The sequence below is a fragment of the Solanum pennellii genome, chromosome 3 (assembly GCF_001406875.1).
Source record: "Solanum pennellii chromosome 3, SPENNV200".
In the NCBI taxonomy this organism is placed as follows: domain Eukaryota; kingdom Viridiplantae; phylum Streptophyta; class Magnoliopsida; order Solanales; family Solanaceae; genus Solanum; species Solanum pennellii.
This window is the reverse complement of record NC_028639.1, coordinates 56,421,428-56,434,209: the sequence shown is the minus strand read 5'-3', so window position 1 is coordinate 56,434,209 and position 12,782 is coordinate 56,421,428. Positions and strand designations below refer to the sequence as shown.

The following is a 12,782-nucleotide window of genomic DNA, read 5'->3' as shown; positions in this document are numbered from 1 at the left end:
TGTATAATTCACGTGCTTTAAATAATTAAATAATATAAAGTCTGGGATTACACAAATATAATAAAACTCAAAATAACGAATTGATACAAACATAAATATATGAACTATAAATAATTGCACAAAATATATTATACAAATCTAAAAACTACACGTTTATACAAATTTTAAGAAATTATACACAAAAAGAATTGAATGTGTAATGTGTATTATGATAAAACTGAAAATCAAAGGAAATCATCGTCATATACAAATACAAACAATCGTATTCAAATACAAATCAAACAAATAATTGTTATCTGTGAATTATACAAATAAGGTGAATTATACATATACAACATGATTAATAACACAAATTTAAAGTCAAGCCACATAATTAATGTATAATATTAGTCGCGAGTGGTAATTATAGCAAAATATAACTATGATGAATAATTAAGTAGTATGCATTTGCTTAACCGCGTAATTTTCCCTTAATTTAATGGTTAGGTAAAATTTTAGCAGACTCTATTTTCACTCACTAAGTTGTTTGTGTAAATAGCTTTAATTTCTTTTCAACATAATTTATAAATCAATCAAAGTAAAAGAATAATTCTATAAAAATGAACAACAAAATATAAAACTACATAAAATAAAATAAGATAATGTAAACTAACTAGACCGTTTTATTTTTTATTTTTAAATAACAGTAATGTTATAAAAAAAAACTATTCAAAAGCCCAAACATTCTCTTTACGGATCTCCTCTTCTTCCTCGGGAGTAAAATCATTCTTGATATCAAATTCTTTACGTACTTCTTCTGGTGTTTTCCCTTTAATTCTATCGGCAACTTCTTGACACATCATATACAATATCTCCTTATCGTTAAGAAAATTTGCAGCTAAGATAAGAACATGCAAAATCGAGTGGTGCACCTTCACGAAAGCCTTGTCAAACTCCATCAATAGGTCTTTGGAGACGTCTTCCTCCAAATGTTTTTTCCAGTATTCAATTATTTTGGTCATTGTTTTGCTATCGACATTAGGCAGGGGAATGACGTTTGAAACACAATTGTCCTCAACCATATTCTTGATAGTTTCTGACCTTACAGCTATTGTCTCATCAAGCACAAATTCTTTTCCATCACAAGTCTTTAGATTTAAAAACTTTGTTAAAGAAGACATGATGATAAATATATATTTGAATAAGAGATGTTCAGTTACTTTTTAAGACTACTTTTAAAAAGTGATTTGAATAATTATAATATCAGTTTGAAGAGGCTTAATTTATAGAGCTTAGATTTTTTATGTCCTAATTGAAGTAGGAAGTCAAAAAAAAGAAACTAAACGAAAAAAAGTTAATTGGAAAATCTGTTTTACCTAAATAATATCAAATTAGGAAATTGTAAAAATTCTACTTAAATTAGGAAAAGGAAGCCTTTTTTTCTCCTCCCAAATCTCGAGAAAAATTATTTGGTAATAATTATGTGAGGAGCCTTTTTGTTCTTCCACACATATATTTCTTTTTATTTTTTAAAAAAAGAGCCGTGTAATATGTCATATTTTTTGTTAGTGATTGCATAAGCTTTTAGCTTATACATTTCTTTTGGCTGTTGGTCCTTTGTATGTTTAAATAACGGAAAAGGGTCTAAAATACCCTCAAAGTATTGGAAATGGTATAAAATTACCCTCCATCCACCTATTGGCTCTAAAATACCCTTTCCACCCACCTATTGGATCCAAATACCCTTGTCATCCACCTTTATTTAAATATTTTTTTAAATACGTGGCGCTCAACTATTTGTTTTAATTTAACTTATTAGTATAATTTATAAATCAATTCACTATCCATCCATTACTAATTAAACCCTCCAAATTAATAAATCACTCACATTATTAATGCAACAACAGAAAAGCTACTGCCAATTGAGTGTTTTTAAAATTTTGAGACGAAAATATCTATAGGAGTAAATTATCATACATTCAAGTGTCTAAATAAAAATTATCAACAAACTTAAAAGTCTGATTATGTTCATCTTAATTATTCTTACGTCTCAATTATGTGATGTTACTTCATAGGTAACTTTTTATCAAAATAATATATTAAAAGTTTTAAAACAAATCATAAATATTTATAAAATTATATTTTTAAAAAATGCATGAATTAATTCGGGATGTATCACTTCTTTACCTTTAATCAAAAATTTCTAATTCAATCTTGAAGGAGAAACAAAATGAAAGTGTCCTCCTAAATAAGCGGCTCAACATAAATTTAATTGGGGCTTCAATTCGGACTCGAATAATTTTGGATGTCATTTTCATTAATATATAATTTCATCGTGTTGTAGTAGTGTTTATGACGATTTTGATATTATAGTTGGATTATTAATTGGGTGGGGTTTAGTTAGTAATGGGTGGGTTGGTTTATAAATAATACAAATAAATTAAATTATAACGAATAGTTGAACATCAAGTATTTTAAAAATATTTAAATAGTTTAAATTTAAAATTATTAAATAAGTGGTCAATTTTGAACTCAAATGTGGATGACAAGGGTATTTTGGAGATAGGTGGATGAAAAGGGCATTTTGAAGCCAATAGGTGGATGAAAGGTAATTTTGTACCATTTTCAATACTTCAAGGGTATTTTAGACCCTTTTCCGTTTAAATAAACAAGAAAGGCCAAAAACAAAGTGTATAAATCCATACGAATGTGCTTCAAAATTAAATTCGTGTACTTTACTTTTTATGGCGCATAAACCTATAAAGTTACATTATATTGTTGTGTTGTTTAAAAAATGTTATTTAACATTTTATTTATTATTTTACTTGTAAATAATGTATAATTTTTTGATGAAGGGTGTCCAATGTGTAATGTAGACCACTCTTAATGGTTTAAACAATCTGATAATGTAAAAAATCTTAAGCAATAAATATAAAGTCATGCAAGAAAATCTTCGAATAGTAAATTGCAACGTTTGATCATATAATAACTGAAGTTTGTTACATTGATATGATAACTTTTTTGAAATTTTTGATTATATTTATGTTTTCGAGGGCCAGTTTCTATACCAACCAGCCCATGCAGAAACTAAACCACTAATGCTTAAAGTAACTGTATGGTTGCAGAATGGATTTGGTTCAATTTCAGCTAAGGCTATTATAAGGTCAGCAATATTAGCAGCCACACCCATCAATCTCATTATTCTATCCATTCTAATTTTCTTAATTTCTTCTTTAGAATCCTTCTCTTCAATCAATAACTTCCTCTCTGCTTTTAATCCCCTTGTGATGAGAATAAAATCTGAAATAACGAAAAACACGTATCCAACAGACTCACCAAATGCTGAAATGAAGCTCATCCTTTTCGCATATTTAGCATCGATTACTCCAATTCTCGCCAGCCAGAGGAAATGGTCGAAGAAGAAATAAACCATTTCCCCTGAATTGGCGAGAACCGCGAGCAGTCTGAAACCCGGGGTGGTCCCCGGGCTTCTTCGGAGAGCGTTGAATCCCGTGAGGGATCGACCTGTACGGAAGGCTTTTCGGCTGAGGCCAGAAGCCACTTCCCATTGCTTGGCTCGAGTGGCTAAGTCAGGGTACGTCGTCTCGACGTGCCAATTTACGAGCTTGGAAACGTACTGGAAAGTCTTGACAAGCTTGTCGATTCCATCTCTCTTTGCTAAGAAAATTACCAGCTTGTCCACTGTGTCATTCATGGTAAGATAGAGTTAGGGAAATTGGTTGCTCTGCTTGGACAAAGAGCTAAGTGTGCTATCTTCTTTCGATAGAAGAGTAGTTGTTATTGTTACATTTTGGGAATATTAAAGAATGGCCACAAATTGAAGTTTTATCCAAGAATTTTTTTGTTTGGACATTATTATTTTGCCTTCTAGTAATATTTGGTGCAAACCAGAATTATTTTTATTTTGTAATATCCTTTGGAAGTCGCAATAAAATAGAAAATGGCGATGTTAAATCAATGGCTTAAAAGACCACAAGCGGAACTATCGCTACCACCAAATTGGTGTTTTGTCCCATCTAAGGGACATATGAGCGTTTGATTCACCAATAGAAAGTAACACCAAAATTTCTTCTATTGAACTAGATTCTACACATAGTCATTTATCACGCCCCGAGCCTTAGACTCTAGGCAAGACCAACTTTGATGTCATTGTTGGTCCAAGCGTACTCATACTATGGCATGAAATATGAGCATACATCTAGACATGAACGAAAACATAATTTTTAAAAGTATTTGAAGAGATAAGCCTTGTAAAATAAATACTTATCATAAAGATGTGTTATAATATTGAAATCTATGAAAAAGGATACGAAGGCCTAAAACTGAACATAACTAATTATATGTCTATGAAGCCTCTAAACATTATGGAGAAATGTCTATCGAGATAGGTTTCTCAGTATACCTCAAGCAAATAGTTATAAAATATTAAAAAGTACGGACTAAGCCTCTAAAAATAGAGAGGGATAATAATAGAAGTATAGATCCTAGCGACAGTCTAATAACGTGTTTTTGTACATGAGTCTGCATAAATAAAAAATGTAGTTTTTCCGACAGAAAAAAAGATAAAAGTACATATAAAATAGTACAATATATAAAATCGCAAATGAAACATGAATATACATATCAAAGATAAATATAAACAACCAATAGAGTTATATTCGTAACAAGAAGGGCTAAGAGATTCAAATCATGTAGGTTGTCTTAGATTAAGTCTTTCATCATTTTCTAATTTATTGGGAGAGTCTAATAGTATAATTGATATGAATCGTGATGTGAGAGCATAAAGGCTAATCTCGACCTAATTAGCTAAACCATCTCATATCTTGCCGAATATGAGACATACGTTACATATTTGTCATTTAGACTCATGCCTTCTCGGTTTGACATTTAACTCACTTATATTCATGTGATCATAAATTATCCTGAAGGCTCATGTTCATAAGTTTCAAGATATATAACTCATAACTTGAATTCATATTGCGTCATACAATTTACAGTTCAAGTATATATCGCTTGCATCATGGAAACATATACCATATCATAATTCATGTATAGTAAAAACAGACATGTTGTGATATCATAAGATTTATATTTAAGGTGATTGCATAGTTCATAATTTCATAAATCAGTAAAAAATCATTGAACTTAGTTTAAAGTTGTCAAATTGGCTGGTTCGTGAGTTTTGGCCCACTAAGGCCTGTTCCGTTACGGTCCATGTCCGATAGGCTCGAATCGGTACCCGACCCCTTACTTTGTGGACTGGGCTGGTTCAGATTCTTTTTGCGTCAACCCGGTAACAGGCCGGTAGACGGTCCACCTGTGCACCGATCGAGTAAGATTTTTTCTTACGTATGTGTGTGTATATATTTATATATTGTGTGTTTATTTAGTCAAAATTAGAAGTATATATATAATATAATGTAAGTATTCTATTATATTTAAATAGTATATCTAGTATACATTATAAGTATATATATAGTATAATGTAAGTTTTCTACTATAATAGATAGTATATTGGGTATATATTTAGTATATATTAGAAATATATGTATAATATAATATAAGTATTCTATTATATTAAGTAGTATATTTAGTATATACTAAAAGTATGATATCAATCAATTATATTAAGTAGTATATTTTGTGTATATTTCGATATATTAGAAGTGTGTGTATGTTTAGTAATGTAAATATTCTACTATAATAGTATTGTGTGTATATTTAGTAAATATTAGAAGTGTGTGTATAATAAATGTAAGTATTCTATTCTATTAAGTTGTACTATATACAAGCCCAATAGTTATAATTTTATTTATTTATATGTGTGATTTATAATATTTTAAATGCAACTTTTAAATAATATACATTACATTTTTGTCTAAATTTATGTGATTTATGTGTTATACTAGGCAAGAGTTGCCCGTGCAAGCACGGGCCCAATGTTTTTAAATTGTGTGAGTCGAATGTAAGAAAAGTGTATACATAGAGTCATTCTACAATATTTACATAATGCCGCAGTGTATTTACATAATGTTGCATTTCAATAGTGTTACTCAGCGCCAGATAGAAAGTCTCTGTGAAATAAAAGGAAAAATGAATTTAGTATGTCGTTATGCGGAGGAGTAAATGAGAAGTATAGTACTGGATTATTTAAGAATTTGTGATTGATTGCAAGATCTAAATACCTGTTGATTTCCAAGAAGTAGGCAACAAAGTCCACGCTATCAACAACAAAATTGTATGCCATCAACAATTGTAGTAGTTGAGTTAGACAAAAAAGTGTTGCCAACCATATTGCAAAATATTGGTATATACTACACAGATAACAAAAGGAGAAAACATTGTTGTAGAACAAATAAAGTGTTGACAAAATATATGATTATTTAGCTAGGAATAAGGTGAGTATCATTGCACGTTGCTATATTAATATACAATCATTAGTTCAAAATCGATACCTGCGTGACGCTTATGTTTTGATGCGACGCCCATGTTGTATTCTCCAAAATAGCATAATACGCAATCATTGACATTTTTGAAGAGTATGAGATTGTGCCCCTGACATAATTGTAACCTTTCAAAAAGAAGCATTCACAAGTTCCCTAGATTTGTTCTACTAATACCTCTTTCAGTTATGTCAAAAACAAATTACTTTTATCTATCAAATGAAATAATGCTTCTTACAGAATACAACTATCCATCTTGAATTTCTTTAAGTTGGCTTCCATTATTAGTTTTCTAGAGTTAACATCATCAAATTCTAAAGCAAAAAGAAACATATGGACATTTCTTTCGACATCAAATTTTTAAATATTTACCTGCACACCATTTAACTAAACTCAATTCATTTCACTATTTTATAAATGGACAATAGCACTTCAAAATCACAGCAACAAACAGTCTCAAGCTAATAATAACAAGGCATGCCCTAGCTCAACCATTTCCAACAACAACAAAAGAAGAACCCCTCTCCATCTAAGATAATATATATATTAATCTTCAAGGAAAACCAATTGAAAAATGCAATTAAAATTTGCAATCATAACAAAACAATGGATTTTCTTCAATGAGAGTTCAAAATTATCACAGCGAATGCTAGCGTCACTTATAGAGGTATTAACTTTAGATATTGAGAAAAAACATCTAATAATAAACCTTAACTTCATCCAGCACCTAGTCTCCTCCTCATCCCCTTCTTTTATCTTCCTTCCCTTTGATTTCTTACATCCCAAGATAACCCTTTTACCCCATCACCACCTAATTCCATAGTTTATCAATATTAAGAATCAAACTCAAAAATTATCAACCTTCACCCCCACCCCTCCAAGATACCAACTTCAAATCAACCCCTTTACCTTTGATTTCTTACATCCCAAGATAACCCCTTTACCCCATCACCACCTAATTCCATAGTTTATCAATACTAAGAATCAAACTCAAAAATCATCAAACTTCACCCCCACCCCTCCAAGATACCAACTTCAAATCAACCCCTTCACACAAACCACCAAAATTTGTTTTTTTTCCCAAATCATTAAGTTATCAGCTAAACAACTGTACCAAAATTGACTAATTAGCACAAACATTACCTAATGAAGATCCTTTTGCAAACCTTTGAAACTTACTACTAAAAAGCTGCTTTAAGGCTATATCAAGTAAAAATTTATTTAAATGAGAATAAAACAACACAAGAGCTTCATTTGCAAGACCATTCATCGCTAGTCCAACGATCATGTTACTCCAAGCCAACACTGATTTTCTTCTTCGTATCGTGTAAAATACTGTAAGAGCTTTCTCAGGATCACCACACTTGCTGTACATATCCAATAAAGCTACCTCGACTTCTTCCTCCTTTACGTTCTGTTTCTCCATGAACGAGTGGATAGCTTCACCGATATGCAGTACACCTGCATATCCACAAACTGAAAACAACCCAACAAACGTTATACGATCAGGTCTCAATCCAAACCCCAGCATTTCTCTTAACAACTCTAAGGACTTCATATACATCTTGTTCTGAGTATAACCAAGAATCATAGAGTTCCATGAGACTAAATCTCGATCTGGCATTGCTCGAAAGATAGCCTCTGCTGAACTCATATCACCTGCCTCAGAATACCCGGTGAGCATGACATTCCAAGCAGTAGTATCCTTAGGCATTAGATTGAAAACAACCACAGCTCTTTGTAGTTCACCCTTTTGTATAAAACCATCAAGAAGTGAAGTCCATGAGAAAACCGTCTTCATCTTCATCGTATCAAACAACTTCTCAGCTGACTCCATATCTCCAAACTTATAATACATATCAATCAACCCATTTCCAAGATTTTCACTCATATGTATCCCTCTCTTCATAATATACAAATGTTCAACTTACCTAAACCAAAATCTCCCATTTTCAAAGAAAACGAAACAAGTACAAGAAGTGTAACCGCGTTAGGCTCAACCCCGTTCAAACACATCTGGTTAACAGCAGCCAAAACCTCATCAAAACAACCATTTTTAACAAAATCATCAATAACCACATTCCATGAAACTACATCTGGTTCAGGCATTTCATCAAACAGATACATGATCTCGACGAAAAACCCAAACTTTGCATACATATGTAAAAGTGAATTTGCTATATGAAGGTCCAAAACATGGCCAAATTTTATCACAACTGATTTAGAGAGAAGATTATTTCAGTACTAACATCTTGTAGTCACTAATTATATTGCTCGTAAAAAGCACAATGCGTTAGAAATGTCCCATGTCTTTGACATTCCAGAAACAAATTGAACTCCTATTCTTAGATACTCATCTATAGTCAATAAAAGGCAAAATTATGTGTATCACGAGCACACCCTTTTGACGAAAACATTAGTATCCTTAACAAAAGCTATCAGATTAGCGAACGACGTGAAGTATGAAAAATGAAAATAAGAAATTTCCTTCGTACGCTTGAATGGAAGTACAAAGGGCTTATACTTCCCTGTCAAATTCCCTTTCGTGTATGTTGTTCCGTGTGTTGCCATCATGAATAAGGGTTGAGGTTCATCTGAATGTTGATGGATTTCAATGTTGAGCTTATTAGGAAAGTAACTACATTTTCTATATTCATTCTTCATTGGAATTTAGTTTGATGCCATCTTTCTGTTCAGTATTCGCATAAATACAACATCACTATTTATTCAAACATTAGGCATAATTTAAATTCTAAAGGTTAGAAGACTTATCTTAGATCTATTGATAGACCAGTAGGTTAATCCGAGTATAAGTAAATGAAAATCCTTAAATTCCAAGCTAAATCCACAAGATCCCTGAAAATTGATTCCGATGAGAAACTCATACATGAATAGAGGAAATTCAAAAGAATTCCGATAAAGAAACCCACAAAGTTAATTTCGACGGGAAAAAGATCAAATTAATTACTGCATGTGATAAAATACAACAAAAAATTGAATCTGAACAATTTTTTGACAATCCAAAGTAGAACATGAAAAGCATAATCACTCAACCAAAATTGAAAACATAACTATTGAAATTATTGGTACTTCCAAATACAAGGATAATTCAACATCAATAACAAACCCAAATGAAAAAAATAAACAAACATTCACACACACCCAGATCAATTTGGAACTTCAACTTTAACGAAAAGGAAAATGGCACAAAAAAAAACTCAATTGAAATATGAAAGAACCTTACATGGAGAATGCTGAAGAGAAAGAACTGATTTGTGCACAGAAGGTTGAGCATGAATGAAGATTACAAACAACATAATTGTATACATTGATAACATAGAAGAAAGACACGTAGGGAACTGAAAAGACAAATTGATAGCGTGGGAAGAAGACATGTAGTCACAATAGAGAATGAGAAAGACAAAAATACCCTGAGAGCAATGAAACAGGCATGTTGAAACAAGCCTTTTCTAATATAAGAGTAAAAAAAACTCAATTGAAATATGAAAGAACCTTACATGGAGAATGCTGAAGAGAAAGAACTGAATTTGTGCACAGAAGGTTGAGCATGAATGAAGATTACAAACAACATAATTGTATACATTGATAACATAGAAGAAAGACACGTAGGGAACTGAAAAGACAAATTGATAGCATGGGAAGAAGACACGTAGTCACAATAGATTATGAGAAAGACAAAAATACCCTGAGAGCAATGAAACAGGCATGTTGAAACAAGCCTTTTCTAATATAAGAGTAATGTGAAATTTCGAAAGTTAATCACATTTTTTTAAATTATTAGTGTTAATTGAAATTTGAGATTATTTGTGCTTTAAATTAAAAGATATTTTTAGGAGAAGTGAAACGAAAGACATAGGAGAAGGCACTACACTCTTGTTGTTTAATGAAGAGAACCATCGAATTAGATAAAGTAGTATATGAAGGTTAAATTTCATATTATTTTCAGTCTTTATAAATCTCTAAACTTGACCCTAAGCACCTAAAACAAGTTCCTCTCGTTGTAAATTTTGAAATTCGATCCCAAGCTGCTCTAATTCATATATTTTTAAATACTTTAAGTTGCAATTAACAGTATTCTTAACGTAATTTTTAAATAATATATGTTACGCCTATTTGTTTCAATTTTATGTGGTAAATGTGAAATTTTAAGAGTTAATATGTTTTCAAATATTATAAGTTGTTAATTATTATGATTTATGGCATTTTTACTGTAATTTTCAAATAATATATGTTACTCCCTTCGTCCCAATTATATAGTATGCGTGAAATTTCATGTGTTAACCAAATTTGTAATATTATAAATTTATGTTTAGTACTATTTAAAAAGGAAATATTAAAATAAAAATAAATTTTAAAAAATAAAATATTAAGGGCAAACTGGTCAATTGCCCAGCCAACAAGACAAATTTATAATGCATTTGTAAGTAGGTGGACCAACTTTGTGATAACAAGAAACTTAGTTTATGTGATTAATTGTAATTTTCAAATATAATATATGTGTTACCGCATTTGTTTTAATTTATGTGGTACATGTGAAATTTTGATAGTTAATATATTTTTCAAATATTATAAGTTGTTAATTTTTACTCTTTCCGTTCCACGGAGTGACCTGATTTGACTTAGCACAAAGTTTCAGAAAATAAAGAAGACTTCTGAATCTCGTGGTCCTAAATTAAAGTTATGTCAAACATACTAAATTGCCCTTCAATCTTGTGGCTTTAAACATGTCACGTGGAAAGCTGAAATTAAAACGTTACCAAAAAAGGAAAAATGTCATTCTTTTTTAAACAGACTAAAAAGGAAAGAAGATCATTCTTTTTGAAACAGAGGGAGTATGATTTATGGTACTTTTAATGTAATTTTCAAATAGAGAAAAGATATAAAGTGACACCTTTGTCCCAAATTTTTAAAAAGACACCTTAACTATGCAGATATCCTATTATTCCCCTAAACTATTCCGAACATAACTTATTACATCATTTTCAAATCAATTCCATATTTTAAATGACAAGTGTAATCCATACCAATCATTGTGTGACACGTGTTAATTCAATTTGAAATATTACTTTTTTCATTTTAAGTTTTTCTTTATTTCTTTCTCTTACTTTTTGACTTATTTTGGTTTTATTATTTTGTTTTAATTTCATTTCAATTTTTAATTCATCTTCCACCCCAACTTTCAAGCTCACTCCATTTTCTTTCTTTATTTCTTCTTCTTCACATCTCATCCTCACCTAACCCCACACTCATATTAAGTTGAATCCCTCCATTTTCTTTCTTTTTTATCTTCTTATTTGGTCAAATTTCTTACTTTCCAAAATTATACTATTTTCTAGATTTTGTGGAGTTATTGATAACAAAACTAATTATTTTTCTAAGAAAGATCAAAATTTTGAAGGTATCATCATTTAATTTATCTCATTTTCATATAAATTCAAAACTAGAAATGATAATTTTGAAAGCATAAAAATTCTCCGAAAATAGAAAAAGTTTAATTAGAATTTGGATAAAAAACTAGATAATATCTACTAATCATCTTGAAATCTAATGAGTTTATCACATTGTTCGAAATGTATTAAAATATCTAGATATAATTTTAAAATTGAAGAGAGTTAAACTAATACTAGAATAAAAGAGAGATGAAGTTGTGGTAAAGAGTGACATTGAAAGTGATAAGTTAATGAAGATGACAATGAATTTTTGAAGAAGAGGGAAGAAAGAAAAAGAAAAAAATAACAAGGAGAAAAAGTTAAAATAATAAGAAAAATAAAAATATATATTTTATAGTAAAATTCTTGTAAAAATAAAATTATATTCGTTTTTTTAATCTGTTCACGCTCTTTAAGAGAGTGCATACACTCTCCATGACAGGTGGACAAAAAATGATGTAATAATATCAGTTCAGGATTGTTTAGGGGAGGTAATAGGACACTTACATAGTTTAGGTGTCTTTTTGAAAATTCGGGACAACTTCAGGTGTCACTTTATGTCTTTTCTCTTTCAAATAATATATGTTACTTCCTTCATTCCAGTTATACTGTATGCGTGAAATTTCAAGAATTAATCAAATTTGTAATATTTTTAATTTATTTTTTAGTACTATTAAAAAGTAAAATATTAAAATATCGTAAGTTGTTAATTATTATAATTTATGATATTTTAAATATAATTTCAAATAATATAGGTTACTCCCTTCGTCCCAGTTATACAATGTAATATAAGTATTCTTTTATAATAGATACGTATATTGTGTATATTTGGTATTCATTATAAGTATACTTTAGTTGTAGATAATAATAACAATAATTAATATATATA

The 12,782-nt window shown here is 30.2% G+C and overlaps 3 protein-coding genes across 3 annotated transcripts; all 3 read right to left on the bottom strand.

Annotated features, from left to right (window-relative positions):
• Positions 1–667: 667 nt before the first annotated feature.
• On the bottom strand, positions 668–1,160 carry LOC107014072 (SKP1-like protein 1A). Its single transcript, XM_015213935.2, has one exon. It carries the CDS (start codon positions 1,158–1,160, stop codon positions 705–707), a length of 456 nt encoding a protein of 151 aa, XP_015069421.1. The 3' UTR covers positions 668–704.
• A 1,771-nt stretch (positions 1,161–2,931) lies between these two features.
• LOC107012646 (peroxisomal membrane protein 11B) lies at positions 2,932–3,875 on the bottom strand. The gene has a single exon (XM_015212531.2). The coding sequence runs from the start codon at positions 3,692–3,694 to the stop codon at positions 3,020–3,022; it is 675 nt and encodes a 224-aa protein (XP_015068017.1). The 5' UTR covers positions 3,695–3,875; the 3' UTR covers positions 2,932–3,019.
• Positions 3,876–7,566: 3,691 nt separating this feature from the next.
• Positions 7,567–8,603, bottom strand: LOC107013485 (pentatricopeptide repeat-containing protein At1g31430-like). Its single transcript, XM_027915616.1, has 2 exons — positions 8,375–8,603; positions 7,567–8,270 (listed from the first exon to the last, which is right to left on the bottom strand). The coding sequence occupies exons 1-2, from the start codon at positions 8,601–8,603 to the stop codon at positions 7,567–7,569; spliced, it is 933 nt and encodes a 310-aa protein (XP_027771417.1).
• Positions 8,604–12,782: the final 4,179 nt, after the last annotated feature.

Coding starts and splice junctions, on each gene's coding strand:
- LOC107014072 (XM_015213935.2), bottom strand. CDS start 1,160: ATGTCTTCTTTAACAAAGTTTTTAAATCTAAAGACTTGTGATGGAAAA.
- LOC107012646 (XM_015212531.2), bottom strand. CDS start 3,694: ATGAATGACACAGTGGACAAGCTGGTAATTTTCTTAGCAAAGAGAGAT.
- LOC107013485 (XM_027915616.1), bottom strand. CDS start 8,603: ATGTATGCAAAGTTTGGGTTTTTCGTCGAGATCATGTATCTGTTTGAT. Junction 8,271..8,374: donor AATGGGAGATTTTGGTTTAG/GTAAGTTGAACA, acceptor ATATGGAGTCAG/CTGAGAAGTTGTTTGATACG.